At 41.5% G+C, this 13160-nt stretch overlaps 1 protein-coding gene and 1 non-coding gene across 2 annotated transcripts; both read right to left on the reverse strand.

Annotated features, from left to right (window-relative positions):
- Positions 1–958: 958 nt before the first annotated feature.
- On the reverse strand, positions 959–3965 carry RPS20 (ribosomal protein S20). The gene is made up of 4 exons (XM_064386719.1): positions 3800–3965; positions 2419–2518; positions 1607–1680; positions 959–1180 (listed from the first exon to the last, which is right to left on the reverse strand). The coding sequence occupies exons 1-4, from the start codon at positions 3800–3802 to the stop codon at positions 998–1000; spliced, it is 360 nt and encodes a 119-aa protein (XP_064242789.1). The 5' UTR covers positions 3803–3965; the 3' UTR covers positions 959–997.
- LOC135290419 (small nucleolar RNA U54) lies at positions 1759–1822 on the reverse strand. The gene has a single exon (XR_010353192.1). It is a non-coding gene; the product is annotated as a small nucleolar RNA U54 (small nucleolar RNA).
- Positions 3966–13160: the final 9195 nt, after the last annotated feature.

Here is a 13160-nt window from a genome sequence, read left to right on the forward strand (position 1 = left end):
TCTTGAAGTAGGCTTGAGTTCCCACTAACTCACTCACCTCCCTTCTACCTAAGCTCTCAAGCCTGCTAAATGTAGGGTCAGAATCCTCATAAGGCCTTAAATTTCAGGCCTCTTGTATCTGGAGTAGGAAAGCTCAAGCTTTGGTCAGTTTTAGGTCCTAGCAAACATTAAGAGGACCTGAACCTGCTTGCAGAGAACCACCACTGCTTGTTTTAATTAGAATTCAAGTTCTCTCCTATGCTCAAAGCAGAAGCAGCAACCTGATGCTTAATGGATTAAACAAAACTGTTTTCTGTAACTCTGGGCTTTGTTTTGTTGGTTTAAGGATTAATCGAAGTTCCTTTGAGACTTAAAAACAGCAATAAAAATGGCTGTTTTGTTGCTTTACATATGAAGCTTACTCTTAGCATTAATATCTATGGAAATCTAAACCTGTAAAGAGAACTAGGTAGTTCCATAGCTCAGTTTTGTGACTCTGCATGCACGTCAAAAGAATAAACTTGTTAAGTCAATGTGTTCACACAAATTATGAAGTTTTGTAACTACCACCCCCACCCAGGATTGTGACACAGTTGGGAAGAAAAGAAAAAAACCCAAATAAGCTAAGCATTAGTTCAGTCTTGCACAGCAAGAACCAAGAGCTGAAAACTTGGTAATTTTAGCTAAATATAAATTTTAATGCAGGTACTGTGTATAATGTCTGTGTATAAACTAGCATTTCAGCCAAAATCAAACCCTAAATTACTGAAAATATATTTTTCATAAAGTGCAGCACAACCATACAGCTGCTAGCCTCCAGTGAAACCAGGACACCCAAGTGAAATTTTCCTGGTATTTACAGCTGGCATATTCTTCCTTAAATACACAGAGCATTCTGATTGTGATTTCTGTTGTGCTTCCTCACAAAAACCATCACAAAACTATCTCTTGGCACACATAAGAAAAGAAACAAGTGACGAAAATTTGTAAATCAACTTTATTCAACGATGACCATGGCTTAGGCATCGGCAATAGTAACTTCCACTTCTACGCCTGGTTCGATGCTGATGGAAGTGATCTGCTTCACGATCTCCGAAGGGCTGTGCAGGTCAATGAGCCGCTTATGGATGCGCATTTGGAAGCGATCCCAGGTCTTAGAACCCTCACCACAAGGCGTCTTCCTGGTAGTGATCCGCAGGGTCTGGAAAGTCAAACACGGGGTATTTAGCTGATGCACTGAGAGGAGTAATCTACAATCATGTGAAAAGACGATCACCTAAAATACTGTATGGGACCTATGCCATTAAAAATTACCTTTTAAGATATGGTCTGCTGATGTTAACACTCCTTCCCTACATATATAATTTAATTTTAAAAATTAGTTTATTACTAAAATAAAGTGAACAGAAAGGCTCCTTCCACATTCAACATGGTTTGCACTTAACAGTTACCCTAGGTGTCCAAGCAAATTGTGAAATCATCTTTTTACACTGGGTCACCCTCAGTTGAGTAGCACTGCTTTTCACCTCACCTTTTGCTCTTTAAAAAAACATATGTTCTTTCTCCAACTAGCACATAGTTGCAGAAAGAAAACCAACTTTTAAGACAGAAAAACAGCGTCAAGTACCTTGGTGGGCATGCGAACAGGTCCCTTCACCTTCAGGTTTTTTTCCTTAGCACCTCTGATCAAGTCCGCACAGACTGAAAAAAGACAGGCAACAGCTCAGGTTTGCAACTATTTTACTTGCTTCATTTTTTAAGCAAATATTTTAAACAAGATGTTGGCTCAGAATAGCGTATGAGTGATCACTGCCATTCATTTAAAGCATTATCCTCATAGCCAACCACATACAACTGAAAGTGTTGTGACACGATGAGCGAAGTCATGGTGCAACAATAAGCAACAGCCATTACTACAAGTTTAAACCATATCTAAGCTGTTACCAGCCTGAAGATCCTGCAAATAGTAACTTTTTTTACATTTTTATTATATGATTAAACACTGGCAAACTCAGCTCCCAACAAGATTAAGTTTTTTTAAAGAACGTTACACTAAACTCTTCATAACACAAATGACAAAATATGGAGAAACCAGTGCCTTTCAGCTCTTATACATTCAAAGTGTGATAACTATTTCAAAATTCTCCCTAAGAACTAAAAGGAAGAAGCTGCACTCTCTTACACTAATTATCATATAAGTTTTCCACCTAATTAAAACCCCCAAAATACTAACTTTCATTAAAAATTAAATCAGAATTTGCTTTCTGGTGTATGAAGCACTTTGGGCTGGCCTTGCGAGCTGAGGCATGTACAGAAAGGCAAACGGCAACATCTTTAATTACAACTGGTTTCAGTATATTGTGTTTTGCAATGCCTTTCATGGCACCTATTATTCATTACCTGACAAGTTACCCAAGTAAGCAGAGAAGCACTACTCACCCTTCTCCAGTGATTTCACATTGCGACTTGTCAAAGTGATTCTAATGCGATGAATCGCCACCTCTTGTTCCACAGGTGCTTTGCCAGTATCTTTAAACGCCTAAAATGTTGAAGTTACGAATATCAGACACTACAGTGAACATCAACTAACACTATCTTAGAAACAGATCTCTAAAGCGTAAAGAACAATTCAGCTATGAGACTAAACACTATTGACTAGAAGAGCTATCTGAAGGGCACGGTGGCATGGTAGAAATAATGGGAAAATAATGAAAGGGCAAAGTCCTAACTCTAAGGAAAAGCAATTTTTTTGTGTCTAACTACACCTCAGGGTGGGAAGCTGCAAGCAAAGCACATCCTTCCCTGGTTTGCCTATATACAGCTGGCACCAACATCCCTTTTCCTCAAAAAAAAAAAAAAAATTTAGTCTTCATGTATCATACAACTTAATCTCACCACAAATGAAGCAGCGAAGACTTGATCAACAAACCTGCAATAACTCACTCCATGAGAACAAAAAGGGGCACCTGGCAAGAAAGACTAATTTAGCCACTCAGAAAACTGATTTGAGGAGCTTAAGCAACTAAACACTGCAAATAATGGGACATTAATGTGAGTTAAGTGAGCTGATAAAATAGGAATAAAAACACAAAGAAAGGTCCTAAGAGAAGAGAAATTAAATGCATATTTACATATGCCTCTATAAAAATGTAAACGGGGGGGTGCCCAGAGGATGGAGCCAGGCTCTTCTCGGTGGTGCAAACAAGTAACACAGGAGACAACGGGCAGAAACGGATGCACAGAAGTTCCATCTGAACACGAATAACTTTTTGACGGTGCATGTGACGGGAACAGACTGCCCAGAGAGGCTGTGTGTGGCGTATCCCTCACCGGAGATATTCAAGAGCCGTCTGACTCAATCCTCTGCCATGTGCTCTAGAACGACCCACTATGGTCCCTTCCAATTCGACCTATTGTGTGACTCTGTGAAACACGGGGTGTCACACTGACCGTGAGGTGCCACCTGCCGCATTAAGTGACCGCGTTCCCTCACACGGGCCGCCGCTGAGGGCAGAGACACGAGGCCGGACCAGCACGGCTCACGCCGGGCTGCGGCCGCCTCCCCTCCCCTGCGCTGCCCCGTGGTGCTGCTCCCGAAAGGAACGGCACTGCCGCGCCCCAGGCCGCCCTCCCTGCCCGCCGGCTCGGGGTGAGCCCCGGGAGCCGCCCCAGCAGCCGAGGAGCCTCCGCTCGGCCGGGAAGCGCAGCGCTTTCCCGGGGCCCAGGGCCTGCACCGCCCGGGCCCGCACGGCGCCCACGCGGCGGGGCCGGCCCGGCAGCCCCGCTCCTTCCCCCCGTCCCCGGCGCTCCCCCGCCTCACCATGGCGGCAGCGGAGCCTTCCTGACCGACTTATTCCCGGGCTCGGGCGGCGCGGGGCCCAGCGAACAGCGGTGAGCCAGGAGGCGGCGGCGGCGGCGCGGGAGAGGCGGGCGCGGCGGCGGCGGGCGCTTATATAGCGGAGCGGCGCCGCCTCCATCCGGGCGCCGCGGGACCTTTCACCCGCCCGCCGGGCGCGGAAGCCGCGGGAGCTCCGCTTCCTGCGGGACGGTGGCTCTGCTGTTCCCTTCGTGGCGAGTGCAGCGGGAGCGGGAGCCGGGCTGGCAGCTGCTGTGCTCCCTCCTCGGGCTTGGCTCGTCCCGCGGGACACAGCGCCCTTCCCGCCCGGCTCCCGCGGGCATCTGTCCTGCTTGCTTTTTCCGGGAGATTTCGGCGTTCTGCTGGGGGGAGGGCCGGGATTTGGCGTACAGTCGAGGCTTCATCGCTTCCAGTGATAGTAAGCCCGTTCCCGTCTGAGCCTTTGGGTCTTTTTATCTTCTTTCATCACTGAGAGCGACAGGACGAGAGGACGTGGTCTCAAGCTGTGCCAGGGGAGGTTTATGTTGGACTTTAGTAGGGATTTATTTATTCACGGAAAGGGTGATTACACATTAGAGTGGGCTACCCAGGGTGGGCACTGTTCCTGGAAGTGTTTAAGGAGCGACTGGATGTGCCATGGCCTAGCTGGTGGTGTTGGGTCACAGGTTGGACTCGATGGCCCCAGAGGTTGTTCCAGCCCAGCTGATCCTGTGAACCTCTAAAGTGGAGGTGCGAGAACAGAAGTTTTAAGTAAAAGTGCTTATTTTATTCCTGCTTAAATGTAAGAACTTAAATGAATTTTGTTTATGGAAGTTCCATTGTCTGTTCAGGTTGGGCATTGGAGGGATATTTTTTACTGAGCATTATCTTTGATTTGGCCTGGACGGTGGTAGTTGTTAGTCCCAAAGCAAGCTGAAAATATGTCTGTTTCAAGTTACATCGCTGGAGAACCTGAGAAACCTGTATTGAAATGATGGCCTATAGTAGTGTCACTATGACTATATTTTAAAATTAATAATTAAATTCGAATTTGGAGTTCTGTCCAGGAATTATAGACATGCATAATGTTAGCATAACTACTGCATCTCCAGAAGCTTAGTTATTACTACAGTCATTCAAGAAAGTTTGCTTGGTGTTTTAAGATGAGCTTAGTTTCAGCTGTCACACTCTGCTTTAATGTATTTTTTCCCCTAATGGTTGCTTTAGATGTCTTCATTTGGTCCTTAAACCTGATGTGATGCAGTTAACTTTTATATGCCAACTATTCCATTGTTTAGGCTGGTTTGCATTTGGATTGTTTCTACTCTTTGAAGTCTCTAATTTACTAATATCTTCTTTGAAAGTACTAGAGGCTGTATTCTGATAAAGCAGCTCCAAAAAATGTGGATAAAAAAGCTGTCATCCTGTTGCTTTTTCCTGAAATGCAGCAATGTCTTTTGCCAGTGGAGATCAGTATGTGAAAAATCTGTTTTGATGATACTCACGTTTCTCTGGTCTCTTCCACCCTGCAATGAAAACATAATTTGGTTCTGGTGGTTTGTTTTGGAGCCATTTAACAATTACATATGTACTATTTTTTAACTCGTACACAAGGAGCCCATGTTTATTCTGTTATTCCAGCGACTTCCTGAGGAAGTTTTCCATCTATAAGTGTTTTAAATTCATCACTCTTAAATACATGACCTCACACTGATCATGCTGAAGCATTTAGTTTCCCACTAATCCAGATGGTTCCCAATCAGCCTTGCTGCACTATTTACTTAGAGCTTTTATGAATGTTCTTCGTAAACTTTATTTCCAGATAAAATACCAAGTACCTTGCTGCCAAGAACTAATTCCTGTGGGATTCAATTAGAAGGATGTCTGACTGAGACAGACCTGTAGCCTTAGTTTTAATTTGCTTGCTGTGAACTGTAGGTGCACAGGTGTGCCAGGTTCTCTGTGTCCTACTGAAAAAGTCAATGTGCAAATGTGTTATATCAACACTGTTCCTATTGTCCACAAATGCTGTAATTGCATGAGAAAAAAATAATTCCAAAAATATACATTTTTCCATACATTTAAGCTGTGTAATTTAAGTACAATTTGCTCATTTATTTCTTATTCCTATATGAAGAAGTTGGTTTGGGTTTGGTTTTTTGGTTTTTTTTTTTCCCCTGGGATTAAGGCGAGGTTGACCGTAAGTGCCTGAATTTGTTCCTTTCTTACTTATTTTCCTAGTATTGGCATTACCTCAGCTTTCTTTGAGATTTTTCCTTTTTTTTTCTGAGCTTCCCCAGATTTCTCAGAGTTTATGGAAAATCCACATTAACAGCACACAAGTCTCCTTTGCCAGCTCTTAAAATTCTTGGATGCAGGCTATCTGGAGCTGCTGATTTAAAAACCGCCTCACTTCTGTTCCTATGTTTAAGGCTTGCCATGGCTATTGTTGGAATTTTCTGATGTGTGTTGTTTTTCTTCACAAATGTGCAACAGAAATTTATCTAAACTTTTTCTCTGAAATATTAAAAAATGCTCCTTGCAATTCATGTGAGTAAAAAGTCATTCAAAATAAAACTTTTTGTTTATCTTGTATTTTGTCATTCTTAGCTTCTAATTCATATTTTGAATTCTGCCTGGTTTTCTTTTGATTACACACTGCTTTTCATGTAGGTTTTTCTCCTCAGACAATGGTAACTTTAGTTAAGAGATTGTGAATCTGTGACTTAAATAAATACTAAACAGCCTGTGCTTTTTAGATAGTGCTTCCAGGAATGTTTCCCTCATGTCAAGTAATTAAGAAGATAAATGATTAAGAAGCAAGACATGCTTTTGACATGATTTAGTAGTCTGTTGCAAAAAGAACTTGATACCTAATTTAATCGCTTATCATGCAGAGTATCAGTCCATGTGCATTCATGATACTTTCTGACTTTTGTTTTGGGGTTTACAGATTACTGGGGATTTTTTTTCTCTCTTCCTTTGACTAGTTTGTCCTTCAAAAGATTAGATCCTGGGATGAGTCTGTCGATGTGACAGAAGGAGCATGTGCTGTAGTCAGTCAGGTCTTTTGTAGTAACTTAGTGAAATGCAGATTTTTGTTGTCTTCTGGTGAATGTTGAACCTTTCTGATGAACTTTGGGCTGGGTCAAAGGACAGACATATTTCCCAGGTTTTGCAGCTTGGGTTGTGAACACCATCCATTTTTTTTTAGTAGATTTATTCTGCTTGTTTCACACTGGTGGCCCGTGGATGGTTTTGGCAGGGCTCACCAAAGAAGCTTCCTTAAATCTGCTGTGTCACTTTTCATAGTGGTAATTTCATGTGGGCAGCTCCCTGGAAGCTGTCTTGGTTATGCCAGCCTAACACCTCTAGTATTTGCTTTCAGTGGTGGTGAACATATTGCTATTTACTTTGTAAATTGCTTCCTTCTCCAAGGTCATTGGGATCTGAACACACTTTTAAGGGTTTTGTTTGAGATTCTTGTCTTCAAATACCTGTGAAGCAGGATCATAGGAAGCAGGCTTCCATGAAGTTCATCAATAGATAATTGAGTCTCTAAACCTCTCAGGAAAAATCCAATGAAATCTATTTTCAACCCTTTTAAGAAAGGCTGCAGCATCTGCTTGGTCTTAATTGTAGGTATCTGCTAATCCTCTTGTGTTGTTTCCCAGTTTTATCGTGTTGCAGAACTTTCATCCAAGTTCTTTGCTCAGCAATTAGCTTTCTCTACAAGTGCCTGAGCTACTGAAACTTCAGAAGAAAACCTGAAACTAAAAAATACCCGCGTTTAAAAGACTGATTTGTGCTAACTGGTATTGCTCTCTGCAGGTAGCAGGCAGACAGAATGCACAGCTGCAGTTCTCATATTGCACCTAGCCTATCCATTTTACCATTTCTAAATTTTCATGCCAATTCTAGCATAAAGTTCAGCATATAAAAATGCAATCACCCCTGAAAATACTAGGCTGTCTTTACCTTAAAAAGCCTTCATATAAGCATGGAAAACATGATCTAGGTCTGTGATTCAGAAAAAGAGCAGCTGTGCCTTGATGGAGTCCTTTACTGTTGACAAACATTGCCACAAATACTGATTATTAGGAGATGTTTTCAAGTGGGCAACTTGAACATCATTATCACCACAAGCTCTTTCTTTCTAATTATGTGTTTTTGCCTGGTAGATAAGACACTTGGCTTCTAGTATCATTGATGTGGTTAGAACAAAACTTCTCCCTTGTCAGCCTGTTTTGCCTTGTTTTTCTGACACAGGTCACTGTGACAAAAAATACAAAGCTACTGATATGCTACAGCATTTCTAGTGACATCAAAGCTGTGATACATCATTACAATATGTCTTCAGACACTTGGGGCTGAAACAGCATTGTCCATCTGGGAGGCTTTCAGGAGGATATTTGAATTCATCCTTCTCTAGTTCAATCTTTTTTTTTTTTTCCAAATTGGTGAATTATATGTTCTCTGCTTTCTTGGAAGAATGTTTGCTTTCTCTCCACTCCTTGCTCTGCAGATGTGATGCTTCTGTCAAATTCGTAATAAGGAAAAAAACACCTTTGGCAGAAAATGACTGTGTAACTCACACAGCCTTGATAGCAACCAAGGTGGTTTATTGATTAGCAGCCTATGATTTACTGGTAATCAATGAACTACATATTGTGGATCAGTATCAGCACTATAACAGAAATCACAATACTAGAGGCTTACAAACTGCTGGTAGGCACCTGCAAGTTTCATACCCTTCTACAACTGATCCCACTTACATAGTCACACATTATTTACATGCACTTCCACTCTCTTGCAAGAAATGTGCATTACAATACACAGTCCCACTTTTGGAAGCCTGTGCAGCCATTCCATATACCAGGAGGTGTGTGGGTCTCTACTATTCCCTCATCCTGTCACTCCCCCCAGTCTGTACCTGGAGTGCAGTGGCAACTACTTACTATGTCTGATGAGGAGGGTTTTAGAAATATTAGCACCTACCATAAGTTTTCTTCTAATAATCTCAAATTCTCATGCTGCTTTTCAAGCTTTGGGTTTTTTCCCCCCCTCAGAAAGCTCTTGTTAATCTAATTCCCTGGTTACCATTTGATCTGGGTGGTCATTGTCTTCAGCAAGCTTTTTTATTGTTGATTTCCTCTTGGTGTTATCAGGTTTTGGGCAAGCATCTTCTCAGAACACGCCAGTTTGGGTATTCTGTTCACACACACTATTTATACTTGCATTCCTATCCTATCACCTGTTGTTATCCAGGCCAGGTTACCAAGCGTGGAGGCATGCAATTCCTGTACCAAAATATCCCCAGCATCAGCTCAGTGAAAGCAGAACTAGTGGGCATGCAAACAGAACTGTGAGGTTTTTGCATCCAGTTTTCATTTTGGAAATCACCTCAGATGACTTCATGTGGGTAAAAGTTAATCAGGTACAAAAAATAATAAACTTCACAAATCTCTCCATTCTGGACAGGGCCACTTGAGGCAGCACCACTTGGCACTGTTTGTTGTGGTCTGTTTCACTTTGTGAAAATAGTTCAAGACTGCAGTAGTTCATAGAACACATTGAAAACTTGTACCTGCTCAAATAATATCTATGGGACTCATTGAACAGAATAAGCTGTTTTAACACCGGAATTGGAAATGGCTTCCAGGACATGGGTTGTCTTGCTGCTCTTACCTCGCTGGCCTTCCATGGATGCTTTGTACTGAGAGCATTTAGGAGTTAGTGGCACATACTGGTGCATACAAACTCTCACAAGACTGTGCTATGAAAAACTTTGGAGCTGTCTTTCCCCTTCATGTTTGCCCCCTGCAAAGACTGTGGGAAGCTGCCAGCCTCAGGGTATTAGCATGGTTGGATATCTGTCCTGGGAGGGAAAAATGGTGTTTAATTTTACAGCAATTCTGTTTACCAGTATATGTAGCCCATACACGTTTGCCCATGTGTTTTAGAGCCCAGATATGAAGTCGCTGATCATTTTTTCATCCAAAAACCAGTTTAATCTAATGTAATTCTTTGTCGAGACAGAGTAGGAGGGAATTGTTTCACGGGGCTTGTGCTGCTTCTCTGTCAGGATAACAGGATAATTTAATGGAACAGGGATAATTTAAGGAATGGTTCTGGCCTCACACTGCCTTATGACTAGAAGAAAAATTTCTCTTGATGTGGAATGCATCACTCCCTCACATTTATGAGTTTTTGTTAGTGAAAAGTGTTTCCTCATCTCTTTAGGACTGGTGTCCTTTTGTGATAGTCTTGATCCAATGAGTTTTCAGATAGTGAATATTTGCAAGCACAAAATTTAGCAAATGCTTCCCACATGATGAAGGGACTAAAAGCAATGGGTGATTTCCACCTTGATGTTGCAGGACTATTAGAGCCGGGTATTAGTTGCAACTTGCAATTTTATCTAGATTACATCCAGGTGTTGGCCTTCTCTGGGACTTGAGGTGCCCTTCCCAACCCTGGCATCTGGAAAGAAAGATTAAAGCCAATTCAGCAATGCTTCTCCTGTTGTGACCTGACCCTCTGTGAACTAGCCAAGCTAAATTACTCAAAACCTGACAGAAACAGGAATAGTAACATAGAACTTAGGACCTGGAACTAAAGGAGATACTGTGGTGTTAAAGATGTGCTTTAGAAACAGGAGTTAGTAACCGCTGAGGAAATCATCATGCTGTGATTGCTCAGAACAGCTGGTCGGATCCACAACATAACATGAAAGTGATCCAAGAGGCATCAAATATGAAGAAGTTCTGGTTTCAAAGGGTTTACTAACTTTTCCACAAGGCTAATGTGGTAAAGTGGCAGCTGCAGTTTACTGCATGGAAGTTATGTGGCTGCAGTAGCAGGGCAGGAACAACAGCCATAGAGTTTGAAATATCAGTCATAGAGGGCCCAGAAGTTTTGTTTAAGAGAACATCTTACTAGGAGATTACAGCAAGTCTATTAGATTTATCTTTCACCTAAATGCATGCCAGAAGTTCCTACTTCACAAGTTCCTACTTCATGAAAACAGGGCTTGTGCATGGCCTTTCACACCAGTCTACAAAATGTGGTTGTAAATGTGGACTATAGTTTGCTCTATTTTTCCCCTGCAGCAATCACTTAAATAACATAAGATCAACTCTATGTAAATTAATGTGCATTTATGTGTAAATGATTGCACATCCGATATTCCTGCCTCCGTGCGCAGTGAAATCCCCAGCATCAGGTCTTCCAGATCAAGGGAAGCAGTATTTCCGACAGGTTTAAAACTGAGGAAAAGATAGTATTAACATTTATTAGGATTGTAGTCAAGCATTCAATTTTTAGGCAAATAAAATTAAGTATTGTGGTAAATGTAGAAGGTGGGTCTGAGTATAGTACCTCTATCCTCTGAAAAATATTCAGAAATATTAATACTTGTCATTTTATCAGCATTATGACCTTAGGCTTTTTAGTTTATGTATGAAACACATATGTTTAACAATACTGTTTCAATAATTATGACTGTTGGAAGTTGTTCTGAGAGCATCCAGCAGTCACTTCATCCTACCAATAGCCCCTTACCACAGTGCCACAGGTGTATTTCCTTTTTGAGAGTCCCTTACCTGTTCAGAGAAATAACCGATTTTCATACACTCTTGTGAAATGTTCCTGGTGTGAGGTAGAGCCAATCCCTTTGTTCTGGCAGGAACGAATGCTTATGCTAATACCTAGGAATGATATCTTTTTTCCTAGGGGAAGAATAGGCAAAAACAGCAACACACCTTTGATACAGAAAATAGAGTCTTTTACTCTTAAAAAACTTCTGTATATAAAGGAAATTTCCAATGAAAAATCTGCCATTACTTTTGTACTAGCATATATTTCTAAGTCATTGGTGCTACTTAAATATAGCATCAACTAATGATTATTAGTGCAATCATAAAGAAAAGGAAATTTTAAAACCCTCTGAGGCAGTCTGGGGATTAGTAATGGCTTGCAGAGCCATTAAAATTAGAGAGATTTTCAAGATCAGCTGGGGTTTTTGGGGGCTGGGAGCGAGAGGAAGTCTATGCTTCTTTCAACAAAACAGGAGACTACTTTGACCTGGTGGAAATAGGCGACCACTCTGAACTGAATCAGTGGCCTTGTCTGATGTTAAGCACTAATTTAAGACCTTAATTTAAGTCAAGCAGGACCCTGACAGTCCAGTGGGCAGGTATCTCCAGCATACAACACAGAAAGCCACACACCAGTATAAATTCACTTTTCAGTGAGAGCTTCACTGATTGAAAGGGTTGTAGCAAATGGGTTTGGATTTTGGGGTGTCTCCTCTCCCCCTGTCTCTGGCTTATCTCCTTGCCTCCTCCAGCCCCCTCCCTTGTTTCCCTGGCCAAATGGCTCTTTTGCTGTGATTAGTCAGGTAGTGCTGATTTTTTATGATCATGACACTTTTTCAAATGCTGTTTGAAATTCAATATACAACTTTCTAAATAAACAGTGTGACCATGAAAATGTGTTAAAAATGTACTACTAACTACAGGTGACATGCTAACTACATTTGTTTCCTCTGAAAGTCAGCTGTTGGCAGGAATGATTTATTAAACTTTAGGAATATCTCATTTCCCCCTTTAAATCAGAAAACATTTAATAGCAATAATTTCACTCCCAAAAGCTGTACAAGGATTGACAACTTTATGGGAGATCTGGACTTCTGTTACCTTCTTAACAAAGAGAAATCAGTGACATTCATCTATTGGTGTGTTAAAGCAGTGATACATTCCTTCAAAAGCTTTGCATGTAGCTTTTGTGTTATCTGTAAAGCATTTTGTTGGAACTGTTGGATAAGAGAAAAACAAGGATGTAGAAAAGGTGTATGGTATCTCTCTAAATTTACTGTACTATGTAATATATACTAGTAACTACTATTAAAAGAAATCCAGCCTCCCAGCCTATCAGTTCCCTTATTTACATTCCGCTTTTTTACAATCTCTGTTCAGGTGCAACTTGCTGTACTTGCCTCTGGGACCAGCTTCATTTGTGCCATGTCTGAATCAAAACCCTTTCACCATTTTTAAGTGATGGAGAAAAATACATGGCTTGAAAATAAAACTGGTTTTCCTCCTGCCCTTGTGGAGGGAGTGACTTAAAAAGAACTGGGCATTTACATTTCCAATTTGCAGCCTACTTTGCTCTTTGTAGCCTGGCACATGTGCAGTAGAATATTTATTAAGTTATGAATTGCCCTATTATCCCAGGTGCCCTGCAAAGGCAAATGCAGTCACCTCCCTGCTCTGCTGAACACTTGGGCTATTGAACTTCAGGCTGGGTCGACAGCAGAACTCAGCCTCGTGCTCACAGAAGTCCA

The sequence above is a fragment of the Passer domesticus genome, chromosome 1 (assembly GCF_036417665.1).
Source record: "Passer domesticus isolate bPasDom1 chromosome 1, bPasDom1.hap1, whole genome shotgun sequence".
Taxonomy (NCBI): domain Eukaryota; kingdom Metazoa; phylum Chordata; class Aves; order Passeriformes; family Passeridae; genus Passer; species Passer domesticus.